At 50.8% G+C, this 22899-nt stretch overlaps 2 protein-coding genes across 17 annotated transcripts in view; one reads left to right on the forward strand and one right to left on the reverse strand.

Moving 5' to 3' along the window:
• Positions 1-6996, reverse strand: part of LOC105478352 (golgi brefeldin A resistant guanine nucleotide exchange factor 1) — a 139470-nt gene extending 132474 nt beyond the window's left edge. For 11 of the 13 annotated variants that reach the window (XM_071069217.1, XM_071069218.1, XM_071069216.1 and 8 more), the window contains exon 1: positions 6739-6996. The gene's annotated coding sequence lies outside the window, so the exon portion shown is untranslated. The remainder of the gene's footprint in view (positions 1-6738) is intronic. The other 2 variants (XM_071069221.1, XM_071069219.1) reach the window with 1 other exon arrangement.
• Positions 6997-10460: 3464 nt separating this feature from the next.
• On the forward strand, positions 10461-22842 carry LOC105478354 (paired like homeodomain 3). Of its 4 annotated transcripts, XM_071069225.1 has the most exons (5): positions 10834-10895; positions 11777-11838; positions 20943-21072; positions 21246-21448; positions 21927-22842. In XM_071069225.1, exons 3-5 carry the CDS (start codon positions 20955-20957, stop codon positions 22512-22514), a joined length of 909 nt encoding a protein of 302 aa, XP_070925326.1. In that variant the 5' UTR covers positions 10834-10895; positions 11777-11838; positions 20943-20954; the 3' UTR covers positions 22515-22842. The 4 variants fall into 4 exon arrangements, with proteins under 4 accessions (XP_070925325.1, XP_011733838.1, XP_070925326.1 ...); XM_071069224.1 differs by lacking the exon at positions 11777-11838 and having other exon boundaries at positions 10461-10895; positions 20943-21152; XM_011735536.3 differs by lacking the exon at positions 11777-11838 and having other exon boundaries at positions 10697-10895.
• Positions 22843-22899: the final 57 nt, after the last annotated feature.

Raw genomic sequence — 22899 nt, forward strand, 5'->3', positions numbered from 1 at the left:
AATAAACACATCTCATACCAATTTATAATTATTTATTTAGTATATCTCCACCATGGGACTATCAGGCTCTATCTCAGGGGGAAAGACCATGATTTATCTACCTTTTTATCTCCAAAGCCTGACACATAGTAAGAAAAATGATCAATAAATACTGGATGAACAAATGAATTAACTAACATCAAGATTGACTCTTCAAGAGTGGTACAGCACACATCCACCTCACAAGAAAAATGACTTCGTAGAAGACAATGACTCTGAGCCACACTGGCAAACCTTTTTTCGGTGTTCTGTATTTGCTTCTCTACCAGAAGTCACAAACCTTCCATACAGGTAAAAAGAACCCACATTTATCTACCAGCTAAATCATAATGCTTCTTTCTTCACATCTATCTTCCTGACATCTCCTCAAGTGTTATTTGCACATTCATATTTTTGTGAAATATATAATTTTTAATATAACTGTCAATTATTCATATATGTCTTATTTTCTTTGGCTCTAAATAGCTGTTTTTAGTACACTAGTGTTTAAGTTTTTTTTTTTTTAATTGCTTTTATGGTTTTTTTGTTTGGTTTGGTTTTTGTTTTTTTGTTTTGAGACGGAGTTTTGCTCTTGTCATCCAGGCTGGAGTACAGCGGCACGATCTTGGCTCATTGCAACCTCCACCTCCAGGGTTCAAGTGATTCTCCTGCCTCAGCCTCCCGAGTAGCTGGGATTACAGGCGCCCACCACCACACCTAGCTAATTTTTATATTTTTAGTAAAAACAGGGTTTCACAATGTTGGCCAAGCTGGCCTTGAATTCCTGACCTCAGGTGATCTGCCTGCCTTAACTTCCCAAAGTGTTGGGATTACAGGCATGAGCTACTGCGCCTGGCCTCTTAATCACTTTTAAACATTTTCCTTGGCCAGGTGCAGTAGTTCTCATCGGTAATCCCAGCACTGTAGGAGGCCAAAGCAGGAGGAATGCTTGAGCTTAGGAGTCAGAGACCAGCCTAGGCAACATAAATTTAAAAAATAAAAATAAAAAGTAGTGGGACATAGTGGTACATGCCTGTAGTCCAAGCTACTAGGGAGGCTAAAGCAGGAGGATCACTTGAGCCCAAAAAATCAAGGCTGCAATGAGCTATGATGACACCACTGCACTCTGGGCAACATGGTAAAACCCTGTCTCTACAAAAAATACAAAAATCAGGCAGGCTTGGTGGCAAGCGCCTATAGTCCCAGCTACTCAGGAGGCTGAGATGGGAGGATCACTTCAGCCTGAGAGGCAAAGGTTGCAGTGAGCCGAGATCTCACATCACTGCATTCCAGCTTGGGTGGCAGAGAGAGACTCTGTCTCAAAAAAAATTGTCCTTATCCAACTAGCAAATAAATTATCCAGAGGCAAAAGCGCAAGTTTGTTTCTCTTTTTCATGATGCCTTTGTGTCTAATACAGAGCTGCGCAAATCAAGAAAACCGATAGACCTTCTGAAAAGGTAGATGGTAGTAGGGAGCTGAAGGACCAGCAATAGGCCCTTCTAAGGTTTATGTTCACTCAATCCGTTTAAAAGCCAGAGAAGGCAGGGCGCGGTGGCTCACGCCTGTAAACCCAGCACTTTGGGAGGCCAAGGCGGGCGGATCACGAGGTCAAGAGTTCAAGAACAGCCTGGCCAATATGGTGAAACCCCATCTCTACTAAAAACACAAAAATTAGCCGGGTGTGGTGGCGCGCACCTGTAGTCCCAACTACTCAGGAGGCTACGGCAGGAGAATTGCTTGAACCCGGGAGGCGGAGGTTACAGTGAGCCGAGATCACGCCACTGCACTCTAGCCTGGGCGACAGAGCAAGACTCCATCTAAAAAATAAAAAAAGCCAGAGAAACACTAAAGATGCAGATCTTTTAACATTTCCAGAGCTGGCCTAGGAACACACCATAGTTATGTGCTTTACTGAGAATAACCAAAGTTACTAAACTAGGAAACAACTTACTGAGCTCAAGAAATTTACTCAAAGGGTGGAAGTAAAAGAAGGTTAAACTGGGAAAAAAGCTGGTGCCCTGACAAGGCATCACTGGAAAATCCTCCCAGACCTGATAATCAGGTGAACAGTGTACCTCAGCTCTGGCATGCCATCTCCTCCCACTGTGGAGATTCTGAGAGTATCTCAAGAATAATTTATAAGGAAGCTACTAATATGTCCAAAGCTGTCCCTTCTGCCAGCTTAGAGATGAAAAATGAAACAAAGTTTCTCTATCTCACTCCATCTTTTAGCCACTCAGGGCACCCAAGGTATAAAGGTGACAGCTGGCAGAGCAGGACAAAGAAAAAGTCTATGTGATTATGCATAGAGAACTGCAGTGATTAAGTCTCATAAGGCCTGCCCATTTTGTTTATTGAGGGTCATCATCCAGTAGCCATTGGGCAGAATCCAGTCCACAGACATATTTTGTTTGGCCTGAAAAAGGCTTAAAAATATTTTTAAGGTTGGGCGCGGTGGCTCAAGACTGTAATCCCAGCACTTTGGGAGGCCGAGATGGGCGGATCACAAGGTCAGGAGATCGAGACTATCCTGGCTAACATGGTGAAACCCCGTCTCTACTACAAAAATACAAAAAAACTAGCCGGGCGAGGTGGCGGACGCCTGTAGTCCCAGCTACTCGGGAGGTTGAGGCAGGAGAATGGCATGAACCCGGGAGGCGGAGCTTGCAGTGAGCCGAGATCCGGCCATTGCACTCCAGCCTGGGTGACAGAGCGGGACTCTGTCTCAAGAAAAAAAACAAACAAACAAACAAAAATATTTTAAACTAGTTTCCAGCAATTAGAAAACACAATGATTTAGGCCGGGCGCGGTGGCTCAAGCCTGTAATCCCAGCACTTTGGGAGGCCGAGACGGGTGGATCACGAGGTCAGGAGATCGAGACTATCCTGGCTAACATGGTGAAACCCCGTCTCTACTAAAAATACAAAAAACTAGCTGGGCGTGGCGGCGGGCACCTGTAGTCCCAGCTACTTGGGAGGCTGAGGCGGGAGAATGGCCTAAACCCGGGAGGCGGAGCTTGCAGTGAGCCGAGATCACGCCACTGCACTCCAGCCTGGGAGACACAGCGAGACTCCGTCTCAAAAAAAAAAAAAAAAAAAAAAAGAAAACACAATGATTTAAATTTCCAGTTTCTCCTGAAAAATAGGGTGGTCATTCTGTGCCCGCATTCTAAAACAGTAACAATCTGTTGAAAAAGGAACAGTTGGCTCTTTTAAATAAGGGAATGGGTTGAGCATGGTGGTTCATTCCTGTAATCCCAGCACTTTGGGAGGCCAAGGTGGTAGGATTGCTTGAGTCTAGGAGTTTGAAACCAGCCTGAGCAACACTGTGAGACCTTGTCTCTACAAAATATTTAAAAATTAGCTGGGCATGATGGCACACATCTGTAGTCCCAGCTACTTGGGAGGCTGAGGTGGCAAGATCATTTGAGCCCAGAGGTCAAGGCTGCAGTGAGCTGTGATTGCTCCTCTGCACTCCAGCCAGGGTGACAGAGCAAGACCCTGTCTCAATAAAAAGAAATCAAAATGAAAGATAAAAAAAAATAAAGGCATGGGTTCTCCAGTACACCAGAGTCCCCACTAATCCTAATACATTCCCATGGGACTCAATTCACTCATTTACATTACCTGCCTGGCATTTAGGCATGTGAGCTTGTAGCCCCTGGTTCGTATGACTGGCAAACCATTACTTTGCCATCATACTTCCATACGACTATTGCATCTATGATAATTTCCACTACTACTAGAACAAATAATCACTTCTATGATCACTTCTATTATTACTGGGGTTCCAAATCAGCACATTGCTTTATTATATTTTCATTTAGTTAAACAACTGCAGTTGAACATATTGAAATATTAAAAAAAAGAGTAACAGCTAAACAGTAGCCCATTATATTTACATAGCTCTTCCAGCCTGAGGATAAAATGTCAACAAAAACATACACCCTTAAATTCAATCCCACCATTAACCCAACAACAGAATCATTCTAATCAATCACACAGAGCCACAGGGATATAGAGTGTGATCAACCAATGAGAAGTGTCATATAAAGATTAGGGTGATCCTTGCAGTGAGTACTCTATAAATAGAGTCTCCTCAAAAGCAAGAGCTGTGTCTTCTTCCTCTCTAGCTGCCCACAGTAGCCAGTCTAAGTACCCTATCAATGAGGTTATTATGTAAAAGTGGCAGTCATCCTGACTTCTGGAACAGAGGGAAATAAAATAGTAGTGGAACTTTGAGAACTCTGAGCTGAAACTGGAATTGGTGCCCGGCTACTGAGGAGATATGTCTATAACCTGAGTTCCCACTGTGCCAATGAGCATCACTGTCAAGACTGGAACACACTATCTATAAACACCATTAAAAAGAAGCTCAAATACAAGTTTAGAACTTGTATTTGAAGGATGAATTTTCTGATTTGTGGGTAGGAGTGGGAATTATTCCTATCTAGAAAATTATTCCTATCTAGAAATGACATTTAGGATTATAAAAAGAGAGAGAGAGAGAAAGAGAAAATGTTTTGATGCCTCTACAGTCACCCTCAGGCTCAACTGGGGATGACTGGATCCTGGATTGATCACACTGCCTACCCAGAGACTAGATTGCCTGTTATGCAAAGCATATCAACTCAACAGGGCAATGGCCCAAGTGAGCAAGGCAGGATCATCAAACCTGGGTACTCCCTGAGCTATGTCATTTCATTTGCTGCGTTCAACTACTTTTTTGGGGGCGGGGAGAGGGGAGGAATTCTACACTTAGATCAGCAAGTTAAAATGCAAATAGTTTCCTGTACCATTTCCATCCCACTAATTCTAAATCAACACACGTGAAGCATAAATAATGCCATCCCCCTTCTCCCAACACATACAAAAATTTCAATTTCATAAGGACAAAGGTAGGAAGGGTAAAGGGAAATTATGAAATTTCAATTTAATAAGGACAAAGGTAGGAAAAACTGAGCTGTCATTCCAAGATCCTAAATAGTTTTCTCTTCTAACACTATGACGTTTTGATCCTCCTTGTTACTACCTCAACATGCAAAAGTGCAAAGTGTTCCTGACTGCCAGGACCAAAAGCAGGCCACAAGTTCTGATCACATATTGAAACTAATCCCAGATAGAGATAACATTTTTTTTTTTTTTTTTTTTTTTTTTTTTTTTTTGAGACGGAGTCTCACTCTGTCACCCAGGCTGGAGTGCAGTGGCCGGATCTCAGCTCACTGCAAGCTCCGCCTCCCGGGTTCACGCCATTCTCCTGCCTCAGCCTCCTGAGTAGCTGGGACTACAGGCGTCCGCCACATCGCCCGGCTAGTTTTTTTGTATTTTTTTTTTTTTTAGTAGAGACGGGGTTTCACCACGTTAGCCAGGATGGTCTCGATCTCCTGACCTCATGATCCACCCGTCTCGGCCTCCCAAAGTGCTGGGATTACAGGCTTGAGCCACCGCGCCCGGCCAGAGATAACATTTATTGAGTGCCCACTACATACCAAAAGGCATTAGGTTGATCCTGCTCTTAACCTACTACTTGCTCTAGCTAGGTCACTGCACATATACGCTACTACTTTTAAGAAGTGCATTAACTGAGCAATCCCAAAGCAGACCTTTCCATTTGTATCCTCCACAGGGCCTAGAGTGCCTTGTATACCTGAATTAAAGGCATACAAGTTTCCACATTGTGCATTTAAAAACACCATCTACACTATTCCTTATTTCTAAAAGCATTCTTTACCCTTGGTGGACTTTTACAGCTTTACAACACAGCAGTTTATCAAAGGTCATCACAGTGCCATAAACTACACTCTCTAGGGTTATGTTCCATCACTCACTCTGGGGCTCTGACCCTACAACTGGCTGAAAATCTCTCATGACTCTTTTTGCCCACTAAAAATAATAGGCCAACAATACCAAACTTTGCCATTACTCAAACATCTCTCTGCTCTCAGTCAAATACGTCATAACAGAGTGGTTTCCTTATGATTAAGCCTCATCTCCTTGGTGAAGAGAAGATCTGGGAGAGAAATGTCAACAAAAACATAAACCAGAAAAGAATGTCTGTGAAAGATTGTATAAAGGAACAAATAGACCCAGAAGATAGGTCTAGTGTTTATATACAGATCCAGACTGGCAGTTGAGCTGTCCTGTAAGAGGAAAGCCTTCTCATAGCCCAGTTCCCTGTGCTGCTGTAACCTCAAGCCTTCCACACGTCCGTCTGGTGACAACCTGATTCTAGGGTGCACTAGTTCATCATTCAGTATAAATGAAGCAGTTCCTTTGTATTAGTGAGGCAGTCACAAAGAAGTAGACGCTGTACAGAATCTAGAGAGAGACTTTCATATCTAAAGTCTGAAAACCCATAAAAGTAGACACAATGCTTCTTAGGTTTCCTTTCAGCTTTTGAGTACTGGGCTCTTTAGGATGCAGAAGGCGCTGGAAAAGAGAAGCCAAAGACTAGGTCAAGCCTGGGAAAATAGATTTGGGCACCTGCAAAGGATCAGTAATGAGGGCAGAAATCGCCCCTCCTGCGGCAGGGGCCTGACCTTTGCCCCTGCTACCTTCCTGTTCCCTCCCACAACAACCCTTCCCTCGTCTTATTCCTGTTCGCTGCGTCCTTAGCCCACCCTGGCTCGCCCAGTTTAAGGGCCCTTCCTCCTAATTCCCTATTGCGAAGTCAGGGCGGCCTTCACCACACCGGAACTCTAGGAAGAGACTTCGCTGACCTGTCAGCGGATCCAAAATGGCGGGGCCTAGTCCCAGGACCGGCAGCCGCTGCTCATGTCCAGCCCGCACCCTGGAGGCGTCTCCGAGCAGCTCCCCCAGCTCTGGTAGCAGATGGGAGAAGAGAAGGAGCCTGTTTCCTGGAAATTATGGCCGAAGTCAGGGTGGGACTGCACACTCCGCCAGGATGAGTCGGCCGGGACGGGCAGCGGAGCCGGCTACCTTCCCTGTCAGCTCACTGACGTGGTAACTAGCCTCAGTCTAGCCCGCTGCCTGGTAACTGCGCGAGCCTTGCCGCATGCAGCCAATCATAGCTTTGCTCCATGAAAAGTAGCATTCCGACTATCCAATCGAATAAAGGAAATTGGCTTCAGGAGGCGGGTAGTGCCTCAAGAGGCGAGATTACTAGGGAAAGAAAGGGTAGGTTAGGGGACAACCAACGCATACGAGTACTCTCTGAGTGACAGTTTAGAAAACCAATAAAAAATGAGGAACTGTGCTGGGCGGCTAGAGAGGTGGAGTTAGGTAGAGTTCGGTTGCAGTGCGCGGTTTGGCAGTGGCTGCTGGGCGTTATGGGGAGGAAGGCTACAATTGGCTGGAAAGGGGCGGGGTCCATTTTGAGAACTTGAGCGGGCATCCCTACTCCCCTGTCCACGTATTATCAAAGTTATCGGGGCCAAGACCATGCCCCTTGAGGAATCACTCCTTTTCGAGGCAGCTCTGGGCGCCCTTCATTCTAAAGTCCAGCGATTTATTCCACACCCTGCTCTCCTCGCCCTCTCGTCCACCTTCCCTGTTGTGGCTTCTCACAGTTGTGTCTGTCACGTCCCAGCTCTGTTTCAGCGTCTTCTGCACCATCCCCAACATCCAGAAATAGAGGAAATGGGACGTAGCAGAAGCCCTGGATATCTAATTTAAGTCTCTTCATTTTACATTATAGGAAACAGCCCCGGAGTGGAAGGCTGGGCCCATGTTCACATAACTAGTAAATAGCAGGGCAGAGAGACGAACCCCTGGGTCTCCTTACCCCCAGGCCAACTCTTTTCATCGCCTTTTGTCACCTCTTATGCCTTAGTATATCGGGCTTTGACTCCTGGTCTGCCTTTCATACCAAGCCTTGGACAGGCCTTATCCACCAGGCTAAATACACAGCTTAGCCCACCTCATCAGTGATAGGAAACAGAAGTCTTGTTTGCCTTAGAAACGCTAAGGGGCCTGAGGGTTGGATGCCCACCTGTTTTCACTGTCTTGCTCCCAGCTGCCTCCTCCCCTTGCAAGAGATGATAGAGGTCACTAAGCTATTTAGAATTACCCGTATTACCTGAAAGTGAGAATATGTGGGAAGAGAACAAGAGGATGGGTTTTCTCTAGCAGACTGAATCATGAAATTTCCACCCTATTTGGGACACTAGAGACCCAGTGTCCCTGCAGACCTGGAGAAGCTGCTGGGAAGCAGTGAAAAAAAAAAAAAAACTTCTCTCCATACTTCCTCCCAATTATGGATGACCCAAGTCCAGGGAAGCTCCATAACTAACCACATAGGAATGTAGTCTCAAAACCAGACATCCAAAGACCATCCATATGCTACGATGCTCTAGTTTTTGTTTGTTTGTTTTTTGTTTGTTTGTTTTGAGACAGAGTCTTGCTCTGTCATCCAGGATGGAGTGCAGTGGTATGATCTTGGCTCACTGCAACCTCCACCTCCTGGGTTCAAGTAATTCTCCTGCCTCAGCCTCCCAAGTAGCTGGGAGTACAGGCATCTGCCATCACGCCCAGCTAATTTTTGTATTTTTAGTAGAGACGGGGTTTCACCACATTGGACAGGCTGGTCTCGAACTCCTGACCTCAGGTGATCTGGCCGCCTTGGCCTCCCAAAGTGTTGAGATTACAGGCATGAGCTACCATGCCTGGCCACGATGCTGTAGTGTAAAACACCCATCAGACATCAGACCTGAAGAACCCCTTAATAACTCCCTACACTTGCACATTGGGCTTCTGGTCAGTGGGTCCAGCTGAGGATTTAGCCTCTATCACCTAAAGAGAGTCAGGGAAAGAGGATATACCATCATAGCACTTCTTTCCACATTACCTCAGAGCCATTTTCTTCTTCATTTGAAAACTGAGAGTTGGTGTCCTGGGCCTGTCTCAGATTGAGAGGTCCTGGAAAGCCAATTGGAAAATCCTCTAAGTGGGCCAAAACTTCCTGCTCTCCAATTTCTACTTCTACCTACCTCCAGAAATTCATCATTCTAAAAGTATGTGATTGTGCAATAGAGATGGGGAGGAGAGAGAAGACAATTCCCTAGTCCCTCCTAACCACTAATCATCATCTTACCAGGCAGAACATCTTCCTCATAGATTTCAGTGTGACATATTTATTGAGATTCTACATTATACCTGGGAATAATAGACATGGTCCTTACCATCCTAAATTTTATTCTCACAGCAGACAACACATAAGCTGATCCCTTCAATATGGTGGGTGGTGTAATAGAGGGTATACACAGAGGGTCACGGGAGCAAGAGGCTAACCTGAGAGTTCAGAAAAGGCTTCCCAGAGAAAATAAGGCCTGAGTGGAACATTGGAGGAGTAGGAATTGACAATGCAAAGATGAGTTACTTTCACAGGAAGGGCCAAAGGTGTGCAGGAAACTACTAGGAAATTGGAGATGAAGACACGGTCCAAAAGGTCTTGTATGCCACAGTAGGGAGCTTCACCTTTATCCTAAGGGCAATAGGAGTCACTGAACAGTAAAGACATGACTGTTCAGATTTGCCTTAGGGGCATATTGTGTGACTGGGCTGAGGCTCTCAGGAGCATCCAAGCAACACAGCCTAACTGCAAGAAGAGAAGGAGCCTGTTTCCTGGAAATTGAGGCCTAAGTCAGGGAGAGCCGAAGTCACAGTCTGCTAGGAGTCTTGGTCATCTGTTACTTGGTCATCTGCCCTGTCCCTTGCAAATTCCTAACCAGCAGGCACCAAGGCTACACCTTGCCCACAGTACTTAACCTGGTACCACCAGCGGGAAACCAGCCCTGCTGAAGGAGGGAGAGCACAGCCCAAGCAAGACAAGGGTACAGACTGAAAGGCAATCGGTCCATGCCTTTGGAGTGCCCAGCCCAAGCCCTGAGATCCAGCAGGAACCTCCTCTTAATTGTTTTGCGTGGGGAGAGAAATGATAGTTATTTGTCCAAGTTCACTCAGTGATGGTGCAGTTCGTGGCGGCGTTGGAATACCACTTTGGTTTGTCTCATTCCAAACCCTGCTGTCTCCACGAAGTCACCTTCCTTGGAGAAGAAGGGGGAAATGAAGAGGAGGAAAGATACGAGGAAAAAGAGGAGCAGAGAGAAAGGGAAATGAGTCTTTTAAAGTGGCAGAGGAGGAAGGAGAATGGTAAACAGCAGGAGCGAAGCGGCTGAGGAGAAAGAAGAGGAAAGAAAGGCGAGACGTGGGAGGATTGGAACAGAGACAAAAGGGAGAGGAAAGACGGACAGCGACAAGTGGAGAAAATCGGCGAAACTTGAGCGGCAGAGAAGTCTGAGCGCTGAGACCCGGCGGCCCCGTGCGCCTTCCCAGCTGGCGCCGATCCACTTTGCTCCGGGTAGCGGCCCAGCCCCACTTCGCTGCCAGTCGATCCCTTTTACCCAGGACTACCGGGACCACTCTACTCTCTCCCGCTTGGCTCTGCCTAAGCGTCCTAGCCGGAGCGCGCTCTCTGCCACGTGGGGAGGGGCGCGGCCCAGTTGCTGAGGAGCGCTTCTGATTGGCCAGAGGGCGGGGTTCTTGGCGTCTCGCCGGCCAGACCCCTCCCTCATAGGCGGGGCTTGGAGATCCACAGCTGGAAAGGGCGGAGCCCCGGCAGCGCAGCTGGAAAGGGGCGGGGCCTGACGCGCGCGGCTCGCCGCGGCGGGCTGGGGGCGCCCTGGTCTGCCATAAAGTGAATGGGCGCCGACTGGGGGTGGCAGTACGCGGTGAGGCTCACTCCTTCCTCGAGTCCGAGAGAGCCGGAGCGGAGAGGCGGCCCGGGAGCAGGGGGGCGGCCCCCACTCCGGCCGGGTGCCCGGCCCCTGGCCCCTGCCTGCCCTCTAGATCGCCGCCGCCGCCGCCGCCGCCGCCGCCGCCGCTGCTGGGAGTCTGCCTGCCTGTTGCGGGACGCACTGTGAGTGTTTGACCATTCTAAGGACAGGGGCTCATGGGGCCGAGGAGCTATTGCTGGACCTTGGAATCCCTAAAACGGGACCTGGGGCAGCTGAACTCTGGTGCCTGGGGAACAGGTCGAGAACAGGGAGGGCGGACTGCAGACCTGGGGCCAGGACTTGGGAAAAGGGAAACTCAGGGTAAGAACCAGGGGATAGGGAAGGCGGAGACTCAGAGGATCCGGAACGAAGCCGGAGACTTGAAGCCAGGATAGGGGCTTTGCGAGGCAGGGAGTAGGGAGTCTGGAAACCATTACCAGAAAGCGCCCTGGAATCCCAGGGTACGGGGCAGGCGGTCAGGGAGCGAAAGGGGTTGCAGAGGCCCTGGCCAGCTGGGGAGCCGGCGGCGGCCCCCAGTGTAGGGGCAGTTGGCGGCGCCCGACGCCCTTCGGCCCAGGCTCAGACTCCAGGGGCTGGGAGCCGGGGTGCGCCTGGTCACACACGCTTTTCTTCCCAGCTGCTCCGCAGTTGGAATAGGAGCCGTGTTGTGAGAGCCCGGCCGCGACTGAGTCAGATGGCCGCTGTGCAGATCAGAGTGACCAGGCGGCGGGTACGGTGGATCTGGCTTGGGGTGTCTGAGCCCAGCTGGGTCCTGACTTGAGGCCGCCTCAGAATCGGACAGAATGTCCGCGGCGCATGGGGCTCGGAGTGGACAGAATGTCCAGGGTAGCGAAGTGGGTCTCTCCGGAGCGGGCGTTGTGTCGGGCAGTGGCGGACAGAATGTCCCTGGCTAGGTGGCATGTCCATCTACCCAGCAGCACCTGCCCAGCTGCTGCGTGTGCGATGGGGTCGGCTGCGGTGGGTCACCTCAAATCCCAGCTCACACTTTGCCAACTTGTTTCAGCTCCTTCGGGCTGCGAAGCTGCGAGCAGGGAGCGAGAGTAAAGACTGCAGCCTGGACTTGGGGTGAGGGGCTGGGACACATGCCCCCTTCAATTCAGAATAGATCAGAGCATCACTCTGTACTTCCAGAATCCAAATTTGAGGACAGAAGGCCAGTGAGGAGCCTGCTAGTGGGAATCAAGACCAGGAAAGGACCATCCAGGCTAACACGGTGAAACCCTGTTTCTACTTCAAATACAAAAAATTAGCCGGGTGTGGTGGCAGGCGCCTGTAGTCCCAGCTACTCGGGAGGCTGAGGCAGGAGAATGGTGTGAACCCGGGAGGCGGAGCTTGCAGTGAACCGAGATCGCGCCACTGCACTCCAGCCTGGGCGACAGAGCTAGACTCTATCTCAAAACAAAAACAAAAACAAGCAAAAAAAAAAAAAAAAAAAACCACAGGAAAGGAAGGAATAGGTGACAAAAGGCAATGAGGAAACAGGAAGGAGCTGGGCACAAACCCCTGGCAGCCTCAGTTGCCTCCTAATTCCAATACAATTAACCAGACACCCCCCAGACTCCTTGCTGGAGTATCAGCCGACCAATGGCTCCTTCCCTACAGTGGGCAGGAGCCCAGGCCAGAAGAGAAAACTACAGCTCCATTAGCAAAGCAAACCCTGTGGTCCTGTTTCCCTTTTGCTTCCTCAGCCCTACCAGTCCCAGCACCACCCTAGTGGCTGAGCAGAGGTGGGAAGGAGGCTCATGGAATCCAGACTCTGGAGTCCAACAGGGGACTATCTCGCCCTCTGAGTCTGGTTGGGAAGGATGTCTTGGCCCTACCTAACAGCCGGGTTTACTTTCCCTGCAGCTGAGATACAGCCCTGACTCCGCTGGGCCCCTACAGTGACCATCCACCCTGACCCCAATTCTTTTTTTTTTTTTTTTTTTGAGACGGAGTCTCGCTTTGTCGCCGAGGCTGGAGTGCAGTGGCGCGATCTCTGCTCACTGCAAGCTCCGCCTCCCGGGTTCACGCCATTCTCTTGCCTCAGCCTGCCAAGTAGCTGGGACTACAGGCGCCCGCCACCACGCCCGGCTAATTTTTTGTATTTTTAGTAGAGACGGGGTTTCACCGTGTTAGCCAGGATGGTCTCAATCTGCTGACCTCCTGATGCACCCGCCTCGGCCTCCCAAAGTGCTGGGATTACAGGCGTGAGCCACTGCGCCTGGCCCACCCTGACCCCAATTCTAACCAGAGCTCAATTATGCTGAAGAGGACAGAGCAGGGAGAATGAGTCCATGTAAGTGAGCAAGATAGCCCAGCTGGGGACTGAGTTTTCACAAGGACAAGCGCAAGGCCACTGTATTTAGCAATGAGCAATCTAAACAGCGGTTTCAAGCTTTCTCACCCTTCACCTATGAGTGACATACACTAGGTATTCCCCACACTCCCATGTCCATTTCTCAGTTCTAAAGTTTGCTTATTACTGGCTAGGATTCTCAACGTTTTTTTTTGTTTGTTTGTTTGTTTTCATTTGCTCTATTTTGAGCAATATAAAGACACACCACAATTATCCCTATCACATTCTGATACACTTTTCAGGGGCTTGTGCTCCCATAAAAATCACTGAAATTATAGGTGAAATGAAGGGCTCTGTGTCAGGAAAGGAATAGGGAAAGCATTACGGATGGCTCCCTGAAGACTTTAGCTCAAAGTTGGCTTTTGTCAAAAAGGCCAAAGAGATGGTATCATAATGAAGATGACTGGAAACAAAAAACAGAACCTTTTCCCAACCTTGCATAAAGCCATGTAGCTGAATGCATGCCTGGTCACTGGCTCTTAGGAAGAATGTCATGGGCCTAGAGTAGGGTCAGAGAATGGTTGGCAGAATGGGGAGCCAGGGGTTGCTGGCGAGAGCAAATGTCAAAGTTTAGTCCTCTGGAAGGTGAGACAATATGGAAATCTACAGCATAATAAAAAGCCTAGATATGCAGAAGAATTGCTTGCTCCCCAAATCTTGAAACTGGAGATGAGGGGGCCTTTTAGAACTGCAGTGATGCAAGCTCAGGATGAATAGAAAAATGTTCTTTGGCACACAGTGGGCAGCATACTTCCAGAGCTCATTTCCAGAGAGATGGTAGAGGCAGGAAGTAGAAATGGAATCCTTCAGGGCTTGGAAAGATCAGCACATGTGAGAGTCACAAATGGCTGCAGGGTAGAGAGAGTGAGGCATGGAAAGAGCAGAACTAGGTGGTTTGAATCTCTTCAAACTGTGTAACCTTGCATTCTGCCTTCTTAGAGGTGTAATGGGGATAGGCACTCCTGCCATGCAGGGCAGTTGTGCAAGTTAAATGAAATCATGTCTGTGAAAGCCCTCTGCAAATGAAGGAGCACCATAGAAATAAGAAGCACTATTATTATGCCCAAACTGCAGAATCTTTGTTTGGAAAAGTGGGGCTGAGCCTTAGAGCAGCCTAACCACCTTCCTGATGCAGCCATAGGAGGGATCTTAATGATAGATGGGCCACGCTATCGCAGGCTTCAGATGCTGGCCACTACCCCGTCCCTGTCCAAGAACTCTGGGGAGCTCCCCAGATGCTTAGCCTGCCTACCAGGCCAAATATCTCTGCCTGCCTTCTGCTCAGAGATGGAACATTGGCCCAGACTCGGGTTCAGGAAGGGAGGGCAAACGCAGCAGGCTAAAGCTGACTTGTGGTGACAGAAGGATGGGGCCAGTGGACACTTTTCTTCTCCATTCACACTAAATGATGCCTCCTAGACTAACATGAAGGATCCATTAGGTCCTGAGCTTTGGGGTGTCTAGGGTGTCCATGGCCACCGCCAGGGACTCATGAAAAGAATGAGAGGGAGGAAAAGGAAAAGATCATCAGTTGGGTAAGAGTTGGGGGAAGACAGAGAGGAGTAACTTTCAAAACTCTATCTCTCCTTTCCCATCGTCCTGCCCCACGGCCTTTTTGGCATCTTTCAGTTAATAGTTTCTCCTTTCCTATTTCTTCCCTGCCCAACCCATTCTGCTCACCATGGTCAAATAAAGGCCACAAAGATGCTGTTTTTTGTCACACCCCTGGCTACAAGCCTCCAGTGACCCCCACTCTTTGGTGCATTGCTTCTCATAGGGGGGTGGGGTGGTAGGAGGGCAGTAAGGAGTGGGAGAGGCATGACACACAGTCTAAATAGGGCCCATCTTCCTGGTGGGTGATATCACTTGAAGATTGGGAGGTTTATTTTTATATTAAAATAAGATTTATTTTTATATTAAAATATTTTCTATTCCATGACTAACGTATGGAATAGAATGAAAAATTTGCTTGCATTTTAAACATAAAGCTGGCAAACTCCAAACAATTTCACACTAGTGGCAGCTGTTTCAGGTCATGCCTCTAGTTTTCTAGTAGATTTGTTTTTGACTGGTCTTAGGGGTTTTTTTCTTTATTCAGGGCTGTTGCTCAGTGTGAATCTTAGGGGTTTTGATGAAAAAGCTGGACATACTCTAGCCTAGACTTTGTCAAATCTGAATCATTAACCCTTGTCCCCGATTGGAGGCCCCCCTCGGTTTGACTTGTTTCTCTCTGCAGATCTCCCGTGGCCTACACTGAGACTCTGACTAACCTAGGCCCACCACTGCCCTCCCAGCCTGCCAGCTTATTCCCAACACTGTTGATTATTTAGAATGCCATACCCCTTCTCTGATTCTTCAACTCCCAATTCAGTCACGTGCCTATATTCTCTGAGCCCCCAACACTCGGTACCACCTTCCATGGGTTTCCCTCTCTCTGATCTCCCAGTCAGTCAGACCCATGCATTCCATCTTTCCATCCTGTGCTCCGTTTGCCTGCCTACACTGCAGACTCCTACAAGTTAGGGTATGTGCCTTACTGTTCTTGGGATCCCCAGGAAGGAAGCAAGGAAGAGCAGGAAGACTGTAGAATCATTTCTCTGATCCCCAATTTGTCCTTGATAACTTGAATGCTTCAAATCTTTGCTGCAAATGTGTCTCGATTTGCTCGCATTTGCACACTGCAGTTCAGCAGACCATATAGTCTGGGTGCTCAGCGTCCCAAATGAACATGCGGCCATGTCCACTTAAGGGCCTCACTTCTGTTTCACGTTTATAAGATGAAAACATCATAACTACAGCTCCTCTCATCTCCTCTCCATTTAGCCCCTGAAAGAGAAAGGTTTTCTCCTATTTGAGTTCCAGGTTATGCCTCCAGCCTCAAGCATTATTAGTGCAACTGATTGTGGGCTCTCACTATGTCCCTGGTCTACCCCTCTGGCTTCAGGACTTAAGTGGGTCCACATGACAGCTGACTTATTGCCATGGGGTTGTGTCTCTTGGAAACCATGACCTCCCCACTGTGGCCTCCTTGGCCTGAGATCTGCTCTCCACTTTCATATATCCTGGATATTTCATTCTTGTTGCAGTCCATGACTAGGCTTCCTCTAATTCCAGCCTGTACTGCAGAATCAGAGCATATCTGTAGGCCCTCTGTACTCCCTGGGCCTGCCTGACACCAGTGGGAGTGGGCCACACATCCCTAGCAGGGTGTGGCAAAAAGGCTAGGGGTGGGGCCAGCAGCCCCCTCCCAGAGCTAGACTCACTATCACTGTTATCTCCTGACTCTCTCTGTCCCTGCCTGGGCATTTTTTACTAGCATCAACTAATCCTGCAGCTTCCAGACCTACTGCTTGTTCTTCCCTATCCACTGAGTGAGGCGAAGTCCCTGGCCTCAGTCCCAACTCCCTAGCTTCCTGACCTCCAGCAGTTTGGGGGAGCTTAATCTTCAGCCAGCCTGTCTCCAGCTCAGACAACAGCTTGGCGCCCCCAGCCTTTGCCTGACCAGCCCACCCGGACATGAGTCGGCTAGAGGTCTATGCCCCCACCCTTCCATCTCTCTTATTGCCTGCCTGGCTTTACTGTTCTTTCCTTCTCTCTTCAGTTTCACAGTCAGGTCCCTTCTCAGCCATGGCTCCTCTCTCTGCTGTTACTAGCCCATGCAAGAGCCTAAAAAGGCTTCATTCTTTCCTTTACCAGTCCCTCATCCCCAAAGTGGCTCCCAGAGTACTCTGCCCATTTTGCTGTTGCCTTGTTGACTGGGTCGTCTATGCTCAGGACCAAGTGTTCACAGCATGTGCTGCCTATCTCTCAGCAATGCAGTGTACTCACCTTCATTCACTAGGGAAACAGTTCACTGCAGGATACAGAGTCTGGGGAGATGACCCACTCGAGGAAGGGCAGACACAGGGATGAGATCTTAGTCACTACCCCACCCTCAGGGCCTAACTCAATGCCCAGCTCATAGAATGTGCTAAATAGCATTTGTTTAATGAGTGAGGGGAAAAAAAACTACTCAGGTAGAGTTTTTATCCCTACTCATATTTACATGTTTATGTTTTTATCTAAACCTTCTAACAATACTGAAGGCAAGTAAGGAAGGGATCATGAACTTCCTTTCGGAGATGAAGAAATATGCCCAGAGAGGTAAAGTTACTTGCCAAGGACACACAGCTAGTAAGTTGTAGAGCCAGGACCGTGAACCTAGATCTGTTGACTCCAAACCTAATTTCTTTGGGCTATACCAGATGACTTTCCCGAGAGGGGCCTGGGCACTTTCTGCCCCTCCTCCCCACCCCATCCTCTAGCTCCAGCGTGCTCATGCCTTCTCCTCACTCAGCAGCATCCAGTGCAGAACACTCCCCTGGCCCCTTGGCCTGCTCCTCCCCCACACAGAGTCCTTAGCTCCTGGGACTGAGAGCTGAGGTTCAGAGGGGCCAGGGAGGCAGTGGGGGGGTGGGGGGAGGGTATGATGGCTAGCTCCAAAACAGCCCCGGCAGCTGTCCCTGTCACAGAAAGGAGACTGTGTGACGGTACGTGTCTGTCTGCCTGGATGTGGCAGCGCATGTGTGGGAGAGTGTGTGTTTGTGTGCCCCTAGCTCCAAGTCCAAGTGCTTATTATGTCTGAGTGGGGGCCTGTGTGTGTCTGCACATGTGTCCATCTGCCTCTGGGAACACGCAGCCTGAACTCGGCTTTCTGGCCTCGTCTTTTCCTCGCCCATATCCCTTCTTACCCTGCCTCCCTCTGCTGAAATAGAGTGAAAGCAAGATGCAGGTATGGAATGCCGGGGACAGGGTAATTTGGAAAACTGCAAGTCTGGAGCCAAAGCTGACTGGAAGGCTAGGTGGCAAGGGTGGGACTGCTTTTCCCACAGGTAAACCCCTCTCTGGGTTTTTTGCCAGCTTCGTGTTGCTTCCATGGCCTCTGGAAAAGTCAGGGGGATGATTTGCATTTCAAGGGCATCTTGGGTATGAAGTAAGGGGAGACTTCAGAGCACCCCTTTTTCCAGCTCTCAGTTCTAACCCTTCCTCCCTCATCTTCCCAGTCAAGGCTACCATAGTTCTTTCTCAGGGACATCTCCCTTCCATCAGAGCATTGTTGGCCAAAGTTTTCCAGCTCCAAACCCCCTGACCTGACCTGGAAGGGGAAGTAAGCTGAGCACACCTCCAGTTCTGGCCTGACTTTTCTCCTGTCCTGGGTTCCCTCCAGCCCTGTCTCTTCACATCCAGTAAAAGGTCCAAGATCTAGACCCCTCTGCCTGTAGAAAGAGCAGGGACTCTTTCTCAACCTCCTGCCTTGACCTCGGTTCCACTTCCAACCTGGCTTGAGAGGTGGGGTGGGGAGTGGGGGCACAGCTGTGAACTCTGAGCTGGTTGAAGGGGGCGTTACCATGTGCAAATACAGGCTGCTGCCCATCTGCACCTCCCTGAGAAAGGCTCCTAATAAATCCAGAGCAGCCAAGTGACACACATCTCAATCTAGACTAATCCACTACATTAATGCCACCCCGTGTAGCCTGCATTAAGCCCCTGTTAATGGGGAAGGGGTGACAGAGGCAGAGAGGCCCCTCTCACTCAGCTCTCTACCCCTTCCCTCTGTCCCTAGCCTCCTCTGTTCTCCTCCAACCAAAAGGCACCCAGAGTCTTGAGCCCCAGTATTGCCCATTTCCCTTCCTCCCAGCAGAGGGGTCCTGGGAGAGCAGGCAGAAAAGAGGACTCTGCGGGGGAAACTTGGAGAGGGACCCAGGGAGGCTCCTGGGCAATGTGAAGCTAGGTTTTGGGATAGGAAGTTATGAGTAGGAAGGTGGTCTTATGAAGCTCCTGCCTACAGCCTGGAGCAGGCTTGGTAGAGGCCATCCATGGGTGGAGCAATCACTGGTGGGATACAGTGTATATCAGTGCAGGCAGGAGACCAGGCCCGACCCAAGCACGCAAGCACGAGTGGTTTTCACACTTGTGTTTGATCTTGTTACCTTCTTTCAAATGAAACCTCTTCAGAAATAATAAACAAAACAGGCTGGGCGAGGTGGCTCACGCCTAATTCCAGCACTTTGGGAGGCCAAGGCAGGTGGATCACCTGAGATCAGGAGTTCGAGACCAGTCTGGCCAACATGGTGAAACCCTATCTCTACTAAAAATACAAAAATTAGCCAGGAGTGGTGGCATGTGCCTGTAGTCCCAGCTACTCGGGAGGCTGAGGCAGGAGAATAGCTTGAACCCTGGAGGTGGAGGTTGCAGTGAGCCGAGATTATGCCACTGCACTCCAGCCTGGGTGACAAAGCGAGACTCCATTTCAAAAAAAAAGAAAAAAAAGAGAGAATTCATAAACGAAACAGACCAAAGCAGAGCTGCCCTAGCTGAAGCAGACCCAAGCAAGGCCAGGTTAGAACTGTAGCTGAGTCCCTGAGGGAAACTCGAGGGAAGGCCCCAAAGAGCACAGTGTGAGAAAACAAGCGTTCTGAGTTGACTGAATCAGAAAAATAAAATAATAATAAAAGAAAAATAAAAAGCAAACAAAGAAAAAGCATTAGGAGTCTCACAGACCTAGTTCAGATCTCAATCCCACTGCTTACAAGCTCTGTGAGCCTCATCAAGTTCCTTCAAGTCTCAGTTTCCTCAGCAGAAAAAGGATGATCATACTTGACGTATTCTTGTGAGGGGAGACAGAATGAGGTAAAGGCTCACAGTAAGTACACATAAATGATAGCAGCCATTATTCTTTTTTTTTTTTTTTTTTTGAGACGGAGTCTCACTCTGTCGCCCAGGCTGGAGTGCTGTGGCATGATCTCAGCTCACTGCAAGCTCCGCCTCCCGGGTTCACGCCATTCTCCTGCCTCAGCTTCCCGAGTAGCTGGGACTACAGGCGCCCGCCACCTCGCCCGGCTAGTTTTTTGTATTTTTAGTAGAGACGGGGTTTCACCGTGTTAGCCAGGATGGTCTCAATCTCCTGACCTCGTGATCCGCCCGCCTCGGCCTCCCAAAGTGCTGGGATTACAGGCTTGAGCCACCACGCCCGGCCAGCAGCCATTATTCTTAAGGGAGAAATATCAGGTCTGGTTCAAAATACAATCTGTCCCAAGGAGAATGGATAACAGACATCTGGTCTGTCACAGGCATGATTAGCTGAGGACCATGTATGAGTATAGGGGGATACTGAGCATTCAGGTGAGAAGGATTTTAAGTTTTTGCAGATGTAGTATAGGGTATGTAGTGTGCTATAGTGTAGATTTCTTTGTTGTTGTTTTTTGAGACAGCGTCTTGTTCTGTCACCCAGGCTGAAGTGCAGTAGCGCCATCTCGGTTCACTGCAACCTCCACCTCCCAGGTTCAAGCGATTCTCCTGCCTCAGCCTCCTGAGTAGCTGAGATTACAAGTGCGTGCCACCCTGCCCAGCAAATTTGTATTTTTAGTAGGCACGGGGTTTCACCATGCTGGCCAGGCTGGTCTCGAACTCCTGACTTCAGGTGATCCACCCGCCTTGGCCTCCCAAAATGCTGGGATTACAGGTGTGAGCCACCGCGCCCGGCCTGTAGTCTACATTTTTATTAATTCAATAAATATTGAACCCCAGCTGTATACCTGGCACAGTTCTAGTTCCCAGCAGTAAACAAAACAAAGTCTAGTTTATATATCTATGCAGAGAACCTGTCAGCATGCACCTCTGTGCCCTTAGGCTGCTATTTCCCCATTCTATCCTAAGGAGCCCCACGCAGCCCCAGCTTTATGGCTGGGGCTGAGAAAGGTGGCAGGGAATTTACGGGGAAACGCTGCTGGGACCCAGCTAAGCCGGAGATTTTACCCCCGTTACCCTGGTCTCTGTCTTCTCTCGCCTCCAGAGACCTCCCTCCATGGAGTTCGGCCTGCTCAGCGAGGCAGAGGCCCGGAGCCCTGCCCTGTCGCTGTCAGACGCGGGCACTCCGCACCCCCAGCTCCCAGAGCACGGCTGCAAGGCCCAGGAGCACAGCGGTAAGCGCGCCCCCTTCCGGGAGTGCAGGAGATAACAGCTTCATCCCCAGTGCGGGTGGGACCGCGGCTACGCAGCTCAGGTGGGAGCCAGCGGGTGGCTTGGGAGGTCCCGGAGCCCGAGAATCCGCGCAGGCTTGGGCGCCCTGTGACCTGCCCCCACCCTGGCCCCCCAGACTCAGAGAAGGCCTCGGCTTCGCTGCCGGGCGGCTCCCCCGAGGACGGCTCGCTGAAGAAGAAGCAGCGGCGGCAGCGCACGCATTTCACCAGCCAGCAGCTGCAGGAGCTGGAGGCGACCTTCCAGAGGAACCGCTACCCCGACATGAGCACGCGCGAGGAGATCGCCGTGTGGACCAACCTCACCGAGGCCCGCGTGCGGGTATGCTCTCCAGACCCGCGACTCGCACCCGCGCGGGCCCTCCGCACTCAGCCTGCGACCCGGCGGCCAGCGGTTCCACCCCACCTTCCCCTCCCCCGGACCCCGGACCCTGGCTCTGGGCTGCAGCCCCATGCGGCCTCTTGCCCGCCAACCTCCAGCCTTTGCTCCCACTGCTCCCTAGTACCCGGACCGCGCGCTTCTTCGGCCCTGACACCGTCTCTCTTTCCCCTATCCACCCCTACTCGACCTCATCCTACTGTCCCCCCAGACTCTGGCGCCGATGACTCGGTCCTGCCGCCCGCGCCTTCTGTTCTCCGACCCCGGACTCCGTGCACTCCTTCCCTCCCACCCCGTCTCCAGCCACCTCATCTCGTTTATTGACCGCAGGGCCCCGGCTGGTAGCCTCGTCGGGGTGGCCCGCCCTCCAGCCGCTGGGACTTGGCCCCGAGCCCTGACCGCCTTTCTCCCGTGCCCGCAGGTGTGGTTCAAGAACCGGCGCGCCAAATGGCGGAAGCGCGAGCGCAGCCAGCAGGCCGAGCTGTGCAAGGGCAGCTTCGCGGCGCCGCTCGGGGGGCTTGTGCCGCCCTACGAGGAGGTGTACCCCGGCTACTCGTACGGCAACTGGCCGCCCAAGGCGCTTGCCCCGCCGCTCGCCGCCAAGACCTTCCCATTCGCCTTCAACTCGGTCAACGTGGGGCCTCTGGCTTCGCAGCCCGTCTTCTCGCCACCCAGCTCCATCGCCGCCTCCATGGTGCCCTCCGCCGCGGCTGCCCCTGGCACCGTGCCAGGGCCTGGGGCCCTGCAGGGCCTGGGCGGGGGCCCCCCCGGGCTGGCTCCGGCCGCCGTGTCCTCCGGGGCCGTGTCCTGCCCTTACGCCTCGGCCGCCGCCGCCGCCGCGGCTGCCGCCTCCTCCCCCTACGTCTATCGGGACCCGTGTAACTCGAGCCTGGCTAGCCTGCGGCTCAAAGCCAAACAGCACGCTTCCTTCAGCTACCCCGCCGTGCACGGGCCGCCCCCGGCAGCCAACCTCAGTCCTTGCCAGTACGCCGTGGAAAGGCCCGTATGAGCGGCCCCGCCTGTAGATCATCCCCGAGGGCGGGGGCGACGATTCACAGCCTCCTCGGACTGGGGTCGTTTTGACTGGCTTGCTCCCGCCCCAGGGTCTAAAAGGGGTGTTTGGTCAGCTGGGGGGCGCCGGCTTAGGAGAGGGCCTTCCCCTCCCAGCCCTGAGGGGTGGACTGGGCCCTATACACAGACCGCGCCCCTGGGACTAAAGCCAGGAACAGGGACCAGCTTCCCGGGGGCCAACTCACCCTTGGCCCATCCCGCCTTCTCCAGGCTTCCCCTCCCTCGTTTTCAAAGATAAATGAAATAAACGTGCGCGGACTGTCGAAGGCGTGATGATTCAGAGTTGCGGTTGAGTCTTCTTCCCTTCATCCTCCCCCACTGTC

The sequence above is a fragment of the Macaca nemestrina genome, chromosome 9, assembly GCF_043159975.1.
Source record: "Macaca nemestrina isolate mMacNem1 chromosome 9, mMacNem.hap1, whole genome shotgun sequence".
NCBI classification, from domain to species: domain Eukaryota; kingdom Metazoa; phylum Chordata; class Mammalia; order Primates; family Cercopithecidae; genus Macaca; species Macaca nemestrina.

Coding starts and splice junctions, on each gene's coding strand:
- LOC105478354 (XM_071069224.1), top strand. CDS start 10,678: ATGGGCGCCGACTGGGGGTGGCAGTACGCGGTGAGGCTCACTCCTTCC. Junction 21,153..21,245: donor ACCGCGGCTACGCAGCTCAG/GTGGGAGCCAGC, acceptor CTGGCCCCCCAG/ACTCAGAGAAGGCCTCGGCT. Junction 21,449..21,926: donor TCACCGAGGCCCGCGTGCGG/GTATGCTCTCCA, acceptor CCGTGCCCGCAG/GTGTGGTTCAAGAACCGGCG.